Source organism: Sminthopsis crassicaudata, chromosome 1, assembly GCF_048593235.1.
Source record: "Sminthopsis crassicaudata isolate SCR6 chromosome 1, ASM4859323v1, whole genome shotgun sequence".
Taxonomy (NCBI): domain Eukaryota; kingdom Metazoa; phylum Chordata; class Mammalia; order Dasyuromorphia; family Dasyuridae; genus Sminthopsis; species Sminthopsis crassicaudata.
In genome coordinates, this window is record NC_133617.1 from 531,054,963 (window position 1) to 531,070,712 (window position 15,750).

Below are 15,750 nucleotides of genomic sequence, written 5' to 3' on the forward strand. Positions count from 1 at the left end.
GAATTTATCTTATCTTTTCTTATCTTTTCAGATAAATTTTTTTTATAATTCATCTGGAAATTTTTTTAGAATTGAAATAATATTTTTTCCTCAGTTACATGTAAAGTCAAATTTTAACATTCATTTAAAATTTTTCAGTTCCAAATTTTCTCTCTCCTTCACCTTTCCTTTCCCTAAGAAAGTAACTTGATATAGGTTATGCATGTTCAATCATGCAAAACATATTACCATATTAGTCCTACAGTGAAAGAAAATACAAACCCAAAGGAAAAAAATATGAAAAATAAAGTGAAAAATAGTATGCTTTAATCTTCAGTCATATTCCATCAGTCCTTTTTCTAGAGGCCAATCACATTTTTCATCATGAGTTCTTTGGAATTGCCTTGGATCATTATATTGATAAATCATCCACCACTGATCATTGTACACTATTGCTATTACTTTATAGAATATTTTCTTGGTTCTGCTTACTTTACTTTGTATCAGTATGTCTAAATCTTTTCAGGTTTTGTTTTATTTTTTTGAATTTTCATATAACTTCAGTTTACACTCATAAATACTTCACCTTTCTCTCTCTAGACGACTGAACTTCCTCTACTCTATCTCATTTTTTCATCTTGAAGTTTCATTCCAGTTATAGAATTCTTATTCTGTCCCTTCAGTGAATGGTTCTATTTAGAACTTCCATTTAAGGAGGGAGCTCCAGGATGTTGCACATTGATTAGCTTGAACTTAAAAATCACATCCTTTAGGCTAACAATACATAAGGGAGCAGATAGATATACTTCTAGCCTAGTATCCCCTAGAGTAGAACAGAGTGGGAACCTTCCTGCTTTTCTTCCTATAAAGGATTACACTTTTCCTGCTACAAGAGTGGGTAGAAAAGAAACTAGAGATATTTTTTATTTTGCCTTTCTTTGAACCATACAATGATATTCCTTTGGCAAGGAGCATGGGGCAGCCTTTGCTATAAAATGACAGATGTGTTTTAGCCATGATCAGTGATCATTTTAGTTGCTTTCCTTTAGGCCTTTTTCATCTACATTGTATTTTCTTGCGGTGTAGTGATTATCACTGCATGCAATACTTCAGGGAAAGAGGATAATTTAAAACTCACATTTTCAAGGTGCTTTACAAAACTTTCTTAACAACCACCACATTAGGTAAGTAGATAAATAAAGATTTTAATAGAAGGACAAAATAATAGTTTTTTGTATTTCAGTATCTTATTTAATGACTAGCAGTATTTTGTGGGTTATTTTTGACTGAAGTAGCACATAAACCCAATATTATCAAGGAACAGTTTATAATAATTCATTGATCCATTTCATGAGCCATGTCTAATAGCTTAGAACCATCATTAAGACACACTTTGGATGGTTAATATTTATTTGCATTCCTTTAACTTCTGGCATTAAAATAAATACATCATTTTCCCCCGGCACTCCTATAATCTTGTATAAAAAAATTAGTGTTCATTGTCTATTTAGAATGCAATTACATTAACAAACTTGGTGTTTTCCTAAGTATTCCCTTTTATAGGACTACTTATGAAAATTTTATCATATTTCTTAATCCAGAGAATTATCCATTTATTTTTTACCTTTTGATTTATAGTTCTGAAATTCAAGGACTAAATTTTTTGCTTTTTGTGTCTATTAGTCATGCTACTTCTCCTTGTTTGGATCAATGATCAACAATAAAAGAAGCAATGTCAAAAATGCTATATCACAATGGGGAAGGTGGTAATGAGGTGGCAACAAGGCATAAAACTTTCCTGATTCTTAGAATTAATTTCCTCCCACTTATGTAAGTGGCAATTTTTGCCACAGATTTTCATTCCTCATAAAAATTAATAATTTAACAAGAGGAAATTAAATACTGAATGAAATTTTAGAAGGGAGGCCAAACAAATATATAAAGTATTCTAACAAGAAAAATACTTTCCTCAGTTAAACGGCTTTTAAGGAATTAGATTATTCAAATTGTATTTTGGTTAAATCAGGGCTGGTAAAATTCTCATTAAACCATCTGGTTCAGCCATTAACATTTTAGAACTGTAGAATTTTTTTTTTTTTGGTTGTATGTGGAGGGGTAGGGGTGGGGGAAAGGTAAAGAAATTGTTTTCATGTATCATTTGAAGTTGAAACTTTTGTTTACAAAAATTCATTTCTTAGCTTTTTCATAATCATTGAGGCAGGGGAAAAAGATTTCTGCAATCTGATCATTGTGGAGAGCAGAGAAGAGAAAGGAAGAGGTGGAAAATGGTTGGAAGTTGGTTTGAATATAACTGAGGCTTTGAAGGTAGTCATGTGGAAACTTCCAGGGACATACTTCTAGGAGATGCCACTCTGCATTTCATTACCAAGTGGATAGGAATAACCTCTATGCATTTGTTATATAGCCAGAACACTTTGCATCTTCAAAACTATGAGACTATAGCAGTCATGCTCTTCTTTTCCTTGATGTTCAGAAAGGTGAAGGTCCAAGTTAATCCACAATTTTGGCATTGGACTGGTGGGTGGGAAAAACTAACTTCTCCTTTTTCTCATAACTCCAAGAAACAGGGATTTTGTTTTGTTTTGTTTCATTTGTTCTTTTCATTTCTTAGAACACGCAGTTCCTAGAACCCCTAAGATACCCACATTTGAGCCATGATAACCTTAGAGGCAGGATACCAGGCTAGATGTGTAGTTAGCCACCCCAGCAGGGAAGCCTGGAGAAACCAAGGTGTGCTGTGACTGGAATCTAAGGGGACTTTGGACTTGAAACTTGGTGAGAGTGTGTTAAACTATGAAGCTAATTCTTTTCCCTTCCCCAAAATGTCTGTAAGTATTGGGGATAAGAATGTTTATATATGCTTTCTTTTGTTATACATTTGAACTAAATCTGATCATTAAGTGGCAAAATAGAATTGGAGTACTTGGATAACTACAATTGGGGAAATGCCATCAGCACTATTGCCAATGGCAAGGAGTATGGACATCTCCCAAACATCTTAAAGGCAGAATAGAACCCTGGGGGAGGAATGAAGTGATTTTCAGACAGTGGCAAGGTAGAGCTAAGGTGGGGGTAGAGAGGTGAGGAAGAAGGGAAGAGTATTTACTGTCAAATTACTAAACACCTAACTGGTTTCTGTGATGGATTACAATAAAAAATAAACTACACCTAAGTTTCCTTTGAGTCTTTGCTCATCACAAAAATATGACAGGCATTACACTCATTTTGGAAATGGGTAGGCTGAAAAACATCCCTCAAAATGAATAATTTTTGCAAGATATTTGTAAGAAATGTCTTCATGGGATTCTGGAAGTAATGTATGTTATAAGAGATCATTTCTTAGGAAGAGCAATGATGTTTGCCAATAATGAGGAAAATAAGACAGTTAAAGTGAAATACAAGTAGTAGTCAGAAACTATTAGTAGTATTCAAAAATTGCTTTTAAAAATCCCCTTGTTGGAGGGCTGGGAGCATCATGCTTAAATACTCAGTGGATTTTCTGCAGTGCATTATATTTTTTCTTAAGCTTTTGAATTTTCATTAAATCTCATTTGATCTGTTTTGATATTTTAAAGACCTTGCCTTGAGATTTATGTTACAAAGCACATATGCATTTTAACATCCTCCATCTTTAAATACAAAAATCAAAGAAAATTCTCAATCTGGTTTTCCTCCTCTCAAGTATCTTGACTACTTATCAATGCTTTCAAAATTGTACCACTTTCAACATGGATTTCTTTTGTGTTTGGCCTAGCTCCTCTTCTCATTTTCATTTTCTTAAGAGCCTTTTAGACCATTTCATGTAACACATTGAATACTGAGGACTGAGAGGTCAAATGGGGTAGTTCCTCTACCATTAATAAGAATAAGTGATTATAATTCCATTTTGCTTCTATCTATCATCATCCTGCTTTAATCTTTAAGTACTCTTAATATGATTTGGCATAATAGAGTCTTACAACAAGTTTTCTGAAGATTCCTTTTCTTTTCTATTGCTCTCCACTATTCTGTGAAGGGAGCATTGCTTTCAGCTCCCAATATGTCATTACCCTTCTCTGTAATGTTTTGACAATAAGGTTGTACTAAACCAAGGGTGAGTCTTGACTGTCTTCTTGTCAAGAATTTCAAATTGTGGGTTGAGGACTTTTATGGGTTCTTTTGTAATGATTCATTGATATAATTTAAATTTTTATTTTACGATACTATTATTTTTGGAATTTCTTTTAAAAATATATATGTACATTTATTAGTTGCCAATATTCATTTTTGCAAGATTTTGAATTCCAAAATTTTCTCTCTCCCTTCTAACATCTTCCTCCACAAGACAGCAAGCAGTCTGATATAGATGAAATATATAATCTTTTAAAATATGCTTCCATATTTGTCATGTTGTGCAAAAAAAAATCAGACCAAACAGGAAAAAAAAAAACATGAGAAAGAAAAAATAAATAAGGTGAAAATATTATGCTTCTATCCATTAATATTCAATTTCCACAGTTCTCTCTCTTGCAGATGGCATTTTCCATCCCAAGTCTATTGGAATTTCAATTAGACTTTTATAATAAATGGTGAAAATCAGTGTCAATGTTTTTTTAGCTTTATCCATTTTCCTGATATTTGATGTCATTTTTAAAAGAAATAGGATAGTTCAGAGATTCTATAATTACAAGAGTATCTTATTTTTATGCTTTCTAATTTGGTAAAATATCTATATCAATATAGTAATATTTTTGGCAAGTATATACATATATGCATATATGTACATGTGTTTATGTGCATACATATGTGTCAAAGGTATTTCCTACTATTGTGGGAGAAATCTACTCATAGTCCAAGTAGAAAATGAATTCTCTGCCTGTAGGCCTATGATATGCTTTTGCCAATATATGACATTGATTGTTGTTGTGTTGTTGTTGAGTTTAATTAATCAATTCCAATTCTTCATGATCTGGTTTAGGGTTTTCTTAGTCCAGATACTGGAGTGGTTTTCCATTTTCTCCTCCAGTTCATTTTATAGATGAGCAAACCGAGACAAACCAGCTTAATTAATTTTCCTAGAATAACACAGTTTGTAAGTACCTGAAGTCAGATTCGAATGACATTTTATAGTCACTTAGAAATGATCCAGAAAAAGCACAATGGATGAAAAATCTCATTGCCTAAACTGATACATAAGTGACAGGTAGTTTTGTGAGCTGATTTATCATAATCTTATATTGGCACTATAGGGGATCTTATAATGAGAAAAAGGGATAACCTGTATTATCTGATTATGATACTAGTATTTATGGAATGCTAGAATATCCAAGAAAAGTTCATAGCATGCCATCTAGATTCTCTCTGGAGGATTTATTAAGAACACATGGCCAAGAACAGCAAGAACCAAGATGAGGTGTGGATGGATCACTTACATTGTTGGAATCCTACAGCCAATCAAAAAAAATACTAAATTCTACAGGCAATCAGACAATAAGTTCCTAATTAGGTGATAGAAGGATAAATGCTAGACATCAGAGAAAGTTTAGCATTCTTTGGGAAGACTTCATGAAGGAGGGGAATCACAGAGTGAGAGAAGTAGATTTAGCATACTTTTTTATTGCTGGTTAACCAATAATTCATTTGTAAAACATTTACAAATGAGTTTCTTATCAAAATAAAAATTGAACTGGAAGAAAAGTTCAGAATAAGAGATGCTTCATAATCTTAAATGAATAAAACTCAATTCTATTTTTAGGTTGAGAATCTATCTGAAGGTTGGAGTTCTATCTCAAAATATCTTCCAAGATCTCATTAACAAGCAGGGATAAGGTATGAAGAGACTTGGCTTTTATAACATTAGTTAATTGTGTGGCAGTAGCTGAATTATTTTTCCTTTCTGGGTCTTAATTTCCTCTTCTGTTGAATGACGATATTGGCTTATATGACCTCTAGGTTCTCTTCCATTGCTAATATTCTGTTGTTCTAGGTATAGCTTTCCCCGCTTTTGCTTTAAGTCAAGAACTGATTTGTATTTGATATTCCATAGGCACCAGCTCCAATCCTTCACAGCCTGCCTCTAGGCTTTTTCTCAGATTTACTTACAGCTTTTGTCTCTGGTTTTTAAAAAAGTATTTTCTCTGTTAATAGTCAAGTGCTATATAAACTGGAGTTATTAATATAATTATCATCTCTCACGAATTTCCCTGTGATTTTGAGCAGCGGTGACCTCCTTCCATTTATCACAGATACCAGTTAACATAACACATAACAGAGTATTCTATAATATGTGTTTCTTTCACACAATTAAATGTACCTAATTCTAGACCTTGAGTTCTTAACCTGGGTTCACAAAAGGCTCCATGGATAGATTTCTGGATATCTATGAACTTAGATGAGAAAATATTATTTACTTTTATTACCTTCTAAATGAAATGTTCCTAATCTATTTTAGTGTCATGGACTCCTTGGCTGTCTGGTGAAGCCTAAGACCTCTTCAGAACAATGTTTTTTAAAAAGCATAAAATAAATTATCTAGGATTACAAAGGAAACCAATTACATTGAAATGTGGTTATCAAAATATATTTTAAAAACAAGTCATAGAATCTGGGTCTAGAGAAAATTTGGAATTTTATTCTATTATAAATATGGGCAACATACTTTATTTCCATTAAATGGAAAATTCAATAGTCTAGGCAAATGTAAGGAAGAATATGTAGCTTGTGATTTTCCATATCCATGAGGACAACCTCAGCATTTAGACCATAGAAATGGGTAAAACTATAGATAATTAAAGGGGGTCTTACCTGATGTGCCCACCAGACCATCAAGTAAGAGAAAACAGCTATCCAGGTGATGGCTCCAAAGAATGTGATAGGAAAAAACTTCCTTGAGGCCTGAAAGAGAAAAAAAGGTGAAAGAAGGGAACTTTTAGTGATTTGAAAATCTGAGGTTGAATTATAGCTGAATTCCAAGAATCCTAAGGGAATAACTAAATAGCAGGGGAAAAGAGTAAGAAAAGATGCATCCTTACAATTTCTTCTCAATGAACAAAAATCTAATTTTTTCTCTTTTCCTTCCCCCAAATAGGGGAAAAATAAAATCCTAGCAAAATATGCATAGTTAAGTAAAATAAAATTTGGAATTAGCTTTATCCAAAAGATATGTTTCAATCTGCACTCTGAGGCCACCATCTGTTGTCAGAAGGAGGGTAGTATGTTTCATCATAGTACCTCTGGAATTGTGGTTGGGTTTTAGAAAAAGGTAATTAAAAAAAAAAAGATTGGAACACATAGGAAAGTTCCATTAAATGGGAAGAAAAGCTATGCCAGGATAATGACTTATTTTTAGTGGCAGCTATTTTGTGTGAATACACATGACTGCAACTAGGCTTATCCATATTAGAAAAAAATTGTGTAGATTATTATTAATTTTAATAATGTCATATTTACATTGAATTTTACAGTTTGCAAATAACTTTTCTTAAATCAATCCTGTGGAGTGGGCAGTGTAAGTATTATTTTCCCCATTTTGTAGATGAAGAAACAGAAATTAACTGATTTGTCCAGAGGCACACAGTTAGTATATGCTGAAATTGGGACTGGTGTCCTGATTCTAATTACCCTTCTCTTTCCTATCCTACTGTACTATGCCATATTGCTTATCCAAAACCATATTCGTTTTCATTGAGGCATTAGAATTTATATGTCACAATAGAAAATGGAGTAACTCTGAAAAGAAAATACAATATTGAACTACCATATCTATTTCTGTGATTTCTATAACCCAACATGGTGTTACAAGAGTGTGTCCTTTAATCAAAAAAAATGTCTTTTCTTTTTTAAAATGTAAATAGTATTTTATTTTTCTAATTATATGTAAAGATATTTTTCAACATTTATTTTTTATCGGATTTTGAGTTCCAAATTTTTTCCCTTTCTCACTTCTTTTCCCTTGCCTAAAATGGAAAGTAATCTGATATAGATTATACACATGCAATCAAAGATATCTTTTCTAGTTAAAAGCTGATTAACATATGTATCAGACACAAATAGAACATTTCCAATAAATTTATACTAACAATATCAGTGGTTTTTAACATGAACAGTGACCAATCTGGGGATATATAAGATCATCTGGTGGTAAATGAAGAAAATGTTAGAAATTAGAGAACTGTTCATTGAGCTTGAAGTTAATTCTTTTCCCTTGCCTGAGTCTAGTGCAGGTTGTGGTAGATGATTAATTGCATTTGAATTTGCCTGATAAGCAGGCTGTGAAATAGATAGTCATTCTCTAACCAATCATCATAGGTTCCTGTCCTCTCTCCATTCCCTGCAACAGAAATAGTGAACACCGTATACATCCCTTGACCCACTCTGAACCACTTGAATTCACACAACACTATAGCAGGAATGGGCAAACCCTGCTTTTTTAAAGGTGGGATGGATATGATGATTGGTCCTTGTGCATCTGCTTCCCTCCTTTGGAAATCAAGGAGATATAATACTTATAATGTGATATATTATAGATGGGATAATTTCTCTTTAAGAAGGTTAGGAAGGTGTCTTTTGGATTTTGTCCATTGGTGGGAATAGAGATATAAAAAGCCCAGCCTGTGGGAAATTGTTATTCTTGAAATTCTGAGGTATTATCACTGTCCTGCAGGCAGTCTTTCTGACCAAAGATTACTGACCCGGATTACTGAACTTAATTCCCACCAGGCTCCTCTTTCCCTCCCTTTCTCCCCCAAAATGAGAACAGGGAGGTGTGAGCACATTCTGGAGGAGCTCCAATAAATAGGATCTGAAAGGAGCAGACTCAACAATGCCCATAGGGGATCCAGGATTAAGTAGCTGCAGGAGCAAAAGATGGAGGCAGCTGTTGCTGTGAGTGGGGTTTAGGGCTCAAGTAGCCAAGCCCAGAATACTCTCTGGTCTTCTGGTCTGCTTCCAAGCTACTAGATACCCTCCTATTGCCATGAAACTAGGATTTCCCCAGGGATCTGACCATCTGCCTTTCTACTTTACTCCTTTATCCTACTTGGAATGGTTACTCTTAAGACCTGGCATCTGACTTCTAGAAACAAATCCCTCTCCTCTCCAACTAATAATAATAGCTAATATTTACATAGTATTTACTATGTGCCAGGCACTGTGCTAAGCACTTTACAATTATTACCTTATTTGATTTTCACAACAACTCTGGAAGGTAGATGTTATTATTACAATTCCCATTTTACAGATGAGGAAATTGAGGAAAAAGGGATAAAGTGAAAGGTACATAACTATGTTTTCACATAGTTATTAAACATTGATCTTTTTGATTCTGGACCCAGCTTTCTATCCATTTCACCACCTAGTGGCTCCTCCTCTCCAATCAGAGAAGATGGAAATTTATTTACTAAATTTCAACAAAAATCTGTGCAGGATTGATGGATGGGGCTGCAAAATGAATGTAGCCAACATTTTCCATTTGTATATGTGTGAATTAGGTAACTAAGTAAAAGAGTGGTTAGAGTTGTGGGCCTGGAGTCAGGAAGACCTGAGTTCAAATGTGGCCACTCCAGTATCATTACCAAGAAAACCTCAAAAAAAAAAAAAAAAAGGATCACGAAGTGGCAGACATGACTGAGAACAACTAAACAATAACAATAATATTTGTGAAGATTTTTTTCATCAAAAATTTTATTGATGGGATACATGATAAAAAAAATTAAAGTTCTACACTATAGTAGAATTTTGTTGGTACCCCTTTGTTGAGAAAAATTTGAGGCCAATTTCTGAGGCTTCTCAGAATATGAAATTCTGACAGAACAGTCCTCATATATTATCACTAAGTGGAATGTAAGGTAATATACTTTGAGGAAAAACTTTCTTTCTTTCTTTCTTTCTTTCTTTCTTTCTTTCTTTCTTTCTTTCTTTCTTTCTTTCTTTCTTTCTTTCTTTCTTTCTTTCTTTCTTTCTTTCTTTCTTTCTTCCTTCCTTCCTTCCTTCCTTCCTTCCTTCCTTCCTTCCTTCCTTCCTTCCTTCCTTCCTTCCTTCCTTCCTTCCTTCCTTCCTTCCTTCCTTCCTTCCTTCCTTCCTTCCTTCCTTCCTTCCTTTTTTTCTTTCTCTCTCTCTCTTTTTTTTTTTTTTTTGTCTAAAGAAATAAGCCTTGGGATGAAAGTTGGCAGACAACAATCAGCAGAGATGGCCTTGGGAAGTCATTTAGAAAATTTATGATTTTTTTAAAAGAGAGAGAGATATTAAGAATACAAAAAGCTGAAATGTTTTTTTTAAATTGATTTTGAGCCTTCAATAGAGCTTTAGCATCAACTACAGGGGTATTTTTAAGTTTTACAATAATCTTTTCCTTAGTTATGGTTGCTTTTCTCATCTTTTATTGGCAAAACAGTCCCAGAGAGGTAAATTGATTTGCCTAAGTTCACATAGTTGGTTCTACTGACTTTATGGTAACTCAAGCTGCCTTTTATTTTGGGATATTTATTCATATAGCTTTTACCATAGTAGATCATACGAATCACTTATGCAAGTCTCCTTTTCTCACAGAAATTTCCTTTGCTTTTATTATCCCATTGTTTCTCCACATAAATATGGATGCCATTTTATCTAATTTTATGAACTGGTTCTTGGTATTTTAATTGATCTTTAAGCCTAGATTCCAAAGCTGTCTCATGAGGTCAGAGATTTGGGGCTAAAAGGAACCTTCTAGTTGTGGTTCATTTATATTAAATTCTTTGTGACCATTGCACATTGTCCATGAGGTTTTCTTAATAAAGATAATAAAGACATTTTCTTCTCCAATGGATTAAGGCAAACAGAAATTAAATGACCTGCCCAAGATCACACAGCTAAAAAGGTTTGAGACTATATTTGAAATCAGATTTTTTTATCCACTGAATCACCTAGATGCCTCCTGGAAGAGACCTTAGAGACCATCTAGTTTAATTGCTTCATTTTAAGAGAAAAATGAAGTAACTTGCCCAAAATCCCACATGCAGCAAGTAGCTAGTAGACACTGTATACATCCCTTGACCTACTCTAAAACACCAGAATTCCCAGAATGCTATAGCAGGAATGGTCAAACCCTTCTTTTTTAAAGATGGGGTGGATATGATGGGTGATCCTTGTGTATCTGCTTCCCTCTTTTGGAAATCAAGGGGATATAAATTCAAGTCTTTTTTTTTTTTTTTTTTTAATCAGATCTATCATTTTTTATGGCTTGTTGACAATTATTTGGGTAGCATTACTTTTTTTTTTTAACTTTGCAGGATCAACTTAGCCACTAGCATTTGATATCTTTGTAATTTTCTAACACCTTTTTTTGTTACTTTTAAAATAAAAAAAAAGGATTACCTTTATGTAAGTTTTAAATGTTTGGTAGATTAATACGTAAATATTTTATACTCATTTATCAGTCTTGTGATATTTTTTATTCCTATCATTTTTTCTGATTCTTGTTATTAATTTATAAAAGTACTGAATGACCCTAAAATACATTTATTGAAGCCTTTTGTCTTTAGTCACAGTCATTTCATCTAAATCCTACTATATCCAATCCTTCTTTGTGATAAATAAAAACAATCACTGGTGTAACTATACAGTGACTGTATTTGACATCATATACAAAATTCAGTTCTAATATTTCTCTCTCTCTTTACTGTTATGGTGGAAGAAATGAGTCTTTTTTTTTTTTACCTCAACATATGATTTCTGGTTATTGATCTTTTCACTTACATTGTTGTGGTTATTGTTCATGTTGTCTTAGTCATGTTTACTTTGCTCTCCATTAATTTATATAAATACTTCCATCTTTCTCTGGATTCCTCCTATTGTGATTTCTTACCTAAAATATCTATCTTATTTCATTACTATTGTGTTAAATTCATATAATATAGTTTTTTCAGCTATTCCCTAATCATCTAGGACTTACTTTACTTCCATTTTTTTCCTACTATGAATATTTTATTGCTATGAATGTTTTGGTATATGTTAGATCTTTCTAATTGTTTTTTATTTCCTTGGGTATATGCCAAATAGTGGGATCACTGGATCAAATGTATGGAAAGCCTAATTAATTTTAGTATGTAATTTCAAATTGTATCTTAATAGTTGGACAATTTTATACATTTATCAACAGTAAGGCTATCTTTGTATAGCTCCTCCAATGATGACAATAAAACAAAAAAATTTAATTTTAAAAAACTTGAACTGGGCAGCTAGATGGTTCAGTGAATAAAGCCCTGGCCCTGGAATCAGGAGGACCTGAGTTCAAATTTGACCTCAGACACTTAACAATTTCTAGCTGTGTGATCCTGGGCAAGTCACTTAATCTCAATTATCATATCAAATATCCCTCCAACAGAACAAATAAAAAAAACTTGGACCATTGCACAGTTCTAGTTGAAAGGAATCATGGAATTGTTTTAATTTGCATATCTTTTACATTTTGGAGCACATTTTTTTAATATGGTCATTTACAGTTTGAAAATCTCTTTAAAATGTCTGTTGTTTATATTCTTTGATTATTTATCTTTTGGAGCAGAGATGTCAAACACACTACCCGAAGTTCTTTGCAGGTGGAAACACTCTCCAACTGTGATTCAGATTAAAATGTAATTGAGAAATATTTAACAAAATAAATAAAATAAAATAAAACATAGAAAATGTTGCTATGTGTTTTTCTAAATCAATATGCTACCAGCAGAGATTTTTACATATGGTTTTGTGGCCTCTATTAGAATTTGATATAACTCTATTGGAGAATTATTCCTAGCATTCAATATTTATGTTAATTCTTTGCATATTTTTGATATCAGACTTTTATCTATAATATGTGGAACACATATTTTCCCATATTACAATTTCTACTTTTTCCCTCCAAATTTATTGAAATGAGCATATGATTTTTGTTACCTTTGTAGTTTACATAATTAATCATGATAATTATTTTCCTAAAATTGAACCATTCTTGCATCCCTAGTATGACTGCAATTTGGAAAGAGTGAAATATTTTCTGACATTTTCCTTTATTCTTGGATATATTTCCCTAGTCATTTTGCAAATATTTTATTAAATTTTTTTGCATCAATTAAGTACCTACTAAGTGCCAAACACTATTTTAAAGGGTAGGGATTCAAAGACAAAAGTGACTCAATCTCCATTCTTAGAGGAAATTAACATTTTTTTGAGAGAAATAAATGTGGGAATTATACAAATTGATCGCAATTTTTGAGGGGGAAGGTGCTAATAATTGGAGGTGAGGCGAGACAAGAAGATTTTCATGCAAAAGGTGCCTCTTGAGTTTATTGTTGATTGAAACTAAAAATTATAAGAGAAGGAAGCAAAGAGAGTATGCATTCCAGGAATGGGGGACAATAAATGCAAAGACATAGAGATGGAACAATGGACTGTTCTATACGAGGAAGGCTTTGAATGTCCATTAAAGACAATCTGCTTTATTTTGTCCATGAGGACATTATGCTAGTCTATTCAATTGTTTTGCTAAAACTAGTGTTTGCAACATGCTATTGATCAGGCAATCTATTATCAAAAAAGGAAATTAAATTAATTTGGAATATCCATTCTTGATGAATTGTATTCTTTTAAGGATGCTCTAGATATTAGAGGGCAGCTATGTGAACAGTACTGGTTCTGGAGTTAGGAAAACCTGAGTTCAAATCCATTCTTAGACATTTATTAGCTAAAATGATTCTGGGCAAATCATTTAACCTCTATCTACTTCATTTTGTACTTCTAGAAAATGTATACTAATACAATCTACCTCTAGTATTGTTCTGAGGCTATTAATTACTTTGCAAATTTTAAAAGTGCTTTATATAATGCTAGTTATTAGTATGGTGATGATGTTCAAAACCCTCCCTTAAATAATACATTCTACAATTCTGCCCAGGATTTCAGGCCAAATTCATTGGCCTATAATTTGTCAAATTTAATGTCTTCTCATGTTTAAAAAGCAAGATAGTGCTCTTCTCTAGTAATGTAGAATTCCATTCTAAATGATTGCTGAAAGATTAATGACAGTGACTCAAATCTCATTTCTTCCTTGGAGCTCTTTCTGACCTTCCCTGGAGAGGAGTGATTTCTCCCTACTTAAATTTATCTCAGCACTTTGCTTGACTCTCTCCTGTATACTTAAGCACAGTTTTCTAGTAGGGTTACATATTTTCTAGTAGGGTTACATATTATCAGTTTATAAACTTCTTGAAAACAATTACTATAACAAAGCCATCTTGTATCCCTTGTTAAAGTGACACAGTGTATAAAATGTCAGGCCTAGAGTTAGGAAAACCTGAATTCAAATATGGCTTCAGATACTTACTAGTTGGGCTAATCACTTAAACCTGTTTGCCTCAGGTTTCTTCTCATCTGTAAAATTAGCTGTTGAACACTATCTGATTGCTGAGGTTTGGCCAGAGGAGACACAACAGAGGAAGGTTGATATTCTAGCTGCTGGAAGCCACTGGTAAAATTTGGTAGATAACAATTAAAGTATCCTCATATTCTCTGATTTAAGGGGATATTTCTATACATTAGACAGACTCTGGCAGAGTGGAAAAAGTCATGGGACCTGAGATCTATTCTTTGTTTTGCCACTAACTTTCCATGTAACTTTTGGCAAATCACCTCTCTGGGCCTCAGCTTCTTAATATGTAAAATGAAAAGCTTAGTTATGATGAACCAATTAGTTTAACTAACAAGCATTTATTAACAACTTATCATGTACTTGATATTGGGCTAGGACCTCAGAAAACAGGGATTTTAAAGGTTTTACTCTGAGCTATAAAATCCTGTATTTCAGCATTTGGTTAAGTGAATATCTCACTTTTTGTTAACTTGATCGAAGGAGTAAATTAGGCAGTGAAGAGGATCTGACTTCAGGGTTGTTACTTGATTTATCATTTGTGGTTTTAATAAATGATAAATTCTTACTTATGCTTAACATTTTAATTATCTTTTAGTTTAAAAACAAAAACATTAATTAAAAAACCCCATAAAAGTGAAGCACATACTAATTATCTGAGAATGCATGTTCTAACAAATACTGTCATATAATTTGCATATAGATGAAGCAGAAAAAATCCCAGTGGGAGTACTGTTTATTCTAAAACTGGATTCCTGCATCAACAATCAGAGTTTCTTTGTAATTGTTGTCAAAGCTTTGGATGTTCATCTCTGTGGGCAATTTAAAAGCTATTGAAAACATGCTGTACCTTAATGGTACCTTAAGATCTATCAATTAGCAATTCTTTCTCCCTTTCTCCATCTCTTCCTCCTCCTGGATGTATCTTCTCATGGCATTTGGTAATTTATTAGAGCAAAATTAACAAAAATACAATTTGCTCATTATCCAAAAGAGAATTAGAATCGTCTTGTAGTACCCACAATCTGTAAAATTCATTCATTTAAAGTACTTGGAATTTTTTTTATGCCTATGCTTTCTTTTTCCCAGGAGATAATTTGGACAATACACAATTTAGATATCTCCGAATCATAGTATGGAGTGGGAGATCAAAGTATCTGTCTTCCTCAGTATCTTTCTAATACATTTACAATCCTAATGGCAAACCTTGAACTGAATGCCTTGTGAAAAAGATAAATTCTCCAAAGATCTCAGGAAGAGCATTTTCCCCCAGTGTGGGAAGAGAAGAATCTAACATGGAATTAAAGAGTAGGTTTTTTTTTTTTTCTGCAACAAAGTTCAAAAAAGATCTCTCAAGAAGGATGCAAAGAGAAAGAATTGGACAGAAAGAA

The 15,750-nt window shown here is 33.0% G+C and overlaps 1 protein-coding gene across 1 annotated transcript in view; it reads right to left on the bottom strand.

Annotated features, from left to right (window-relative positions):
- SLC24A2 (solute carrier family 24 member 2) overlaps positions 1–15,750 on the bottom strand; it is a 287,109-nt gene that overhangs the window by 13,852 nt on the left and 257,507 nt on the right. Inside the window, 1 exon segment of the mRNA XM_074299528.1 lies at positions 6,784–6,873. Within this exon segment, the coding sequence (XP_074155629.1) occupies positions 6,784–6,873 (90 nt within the window).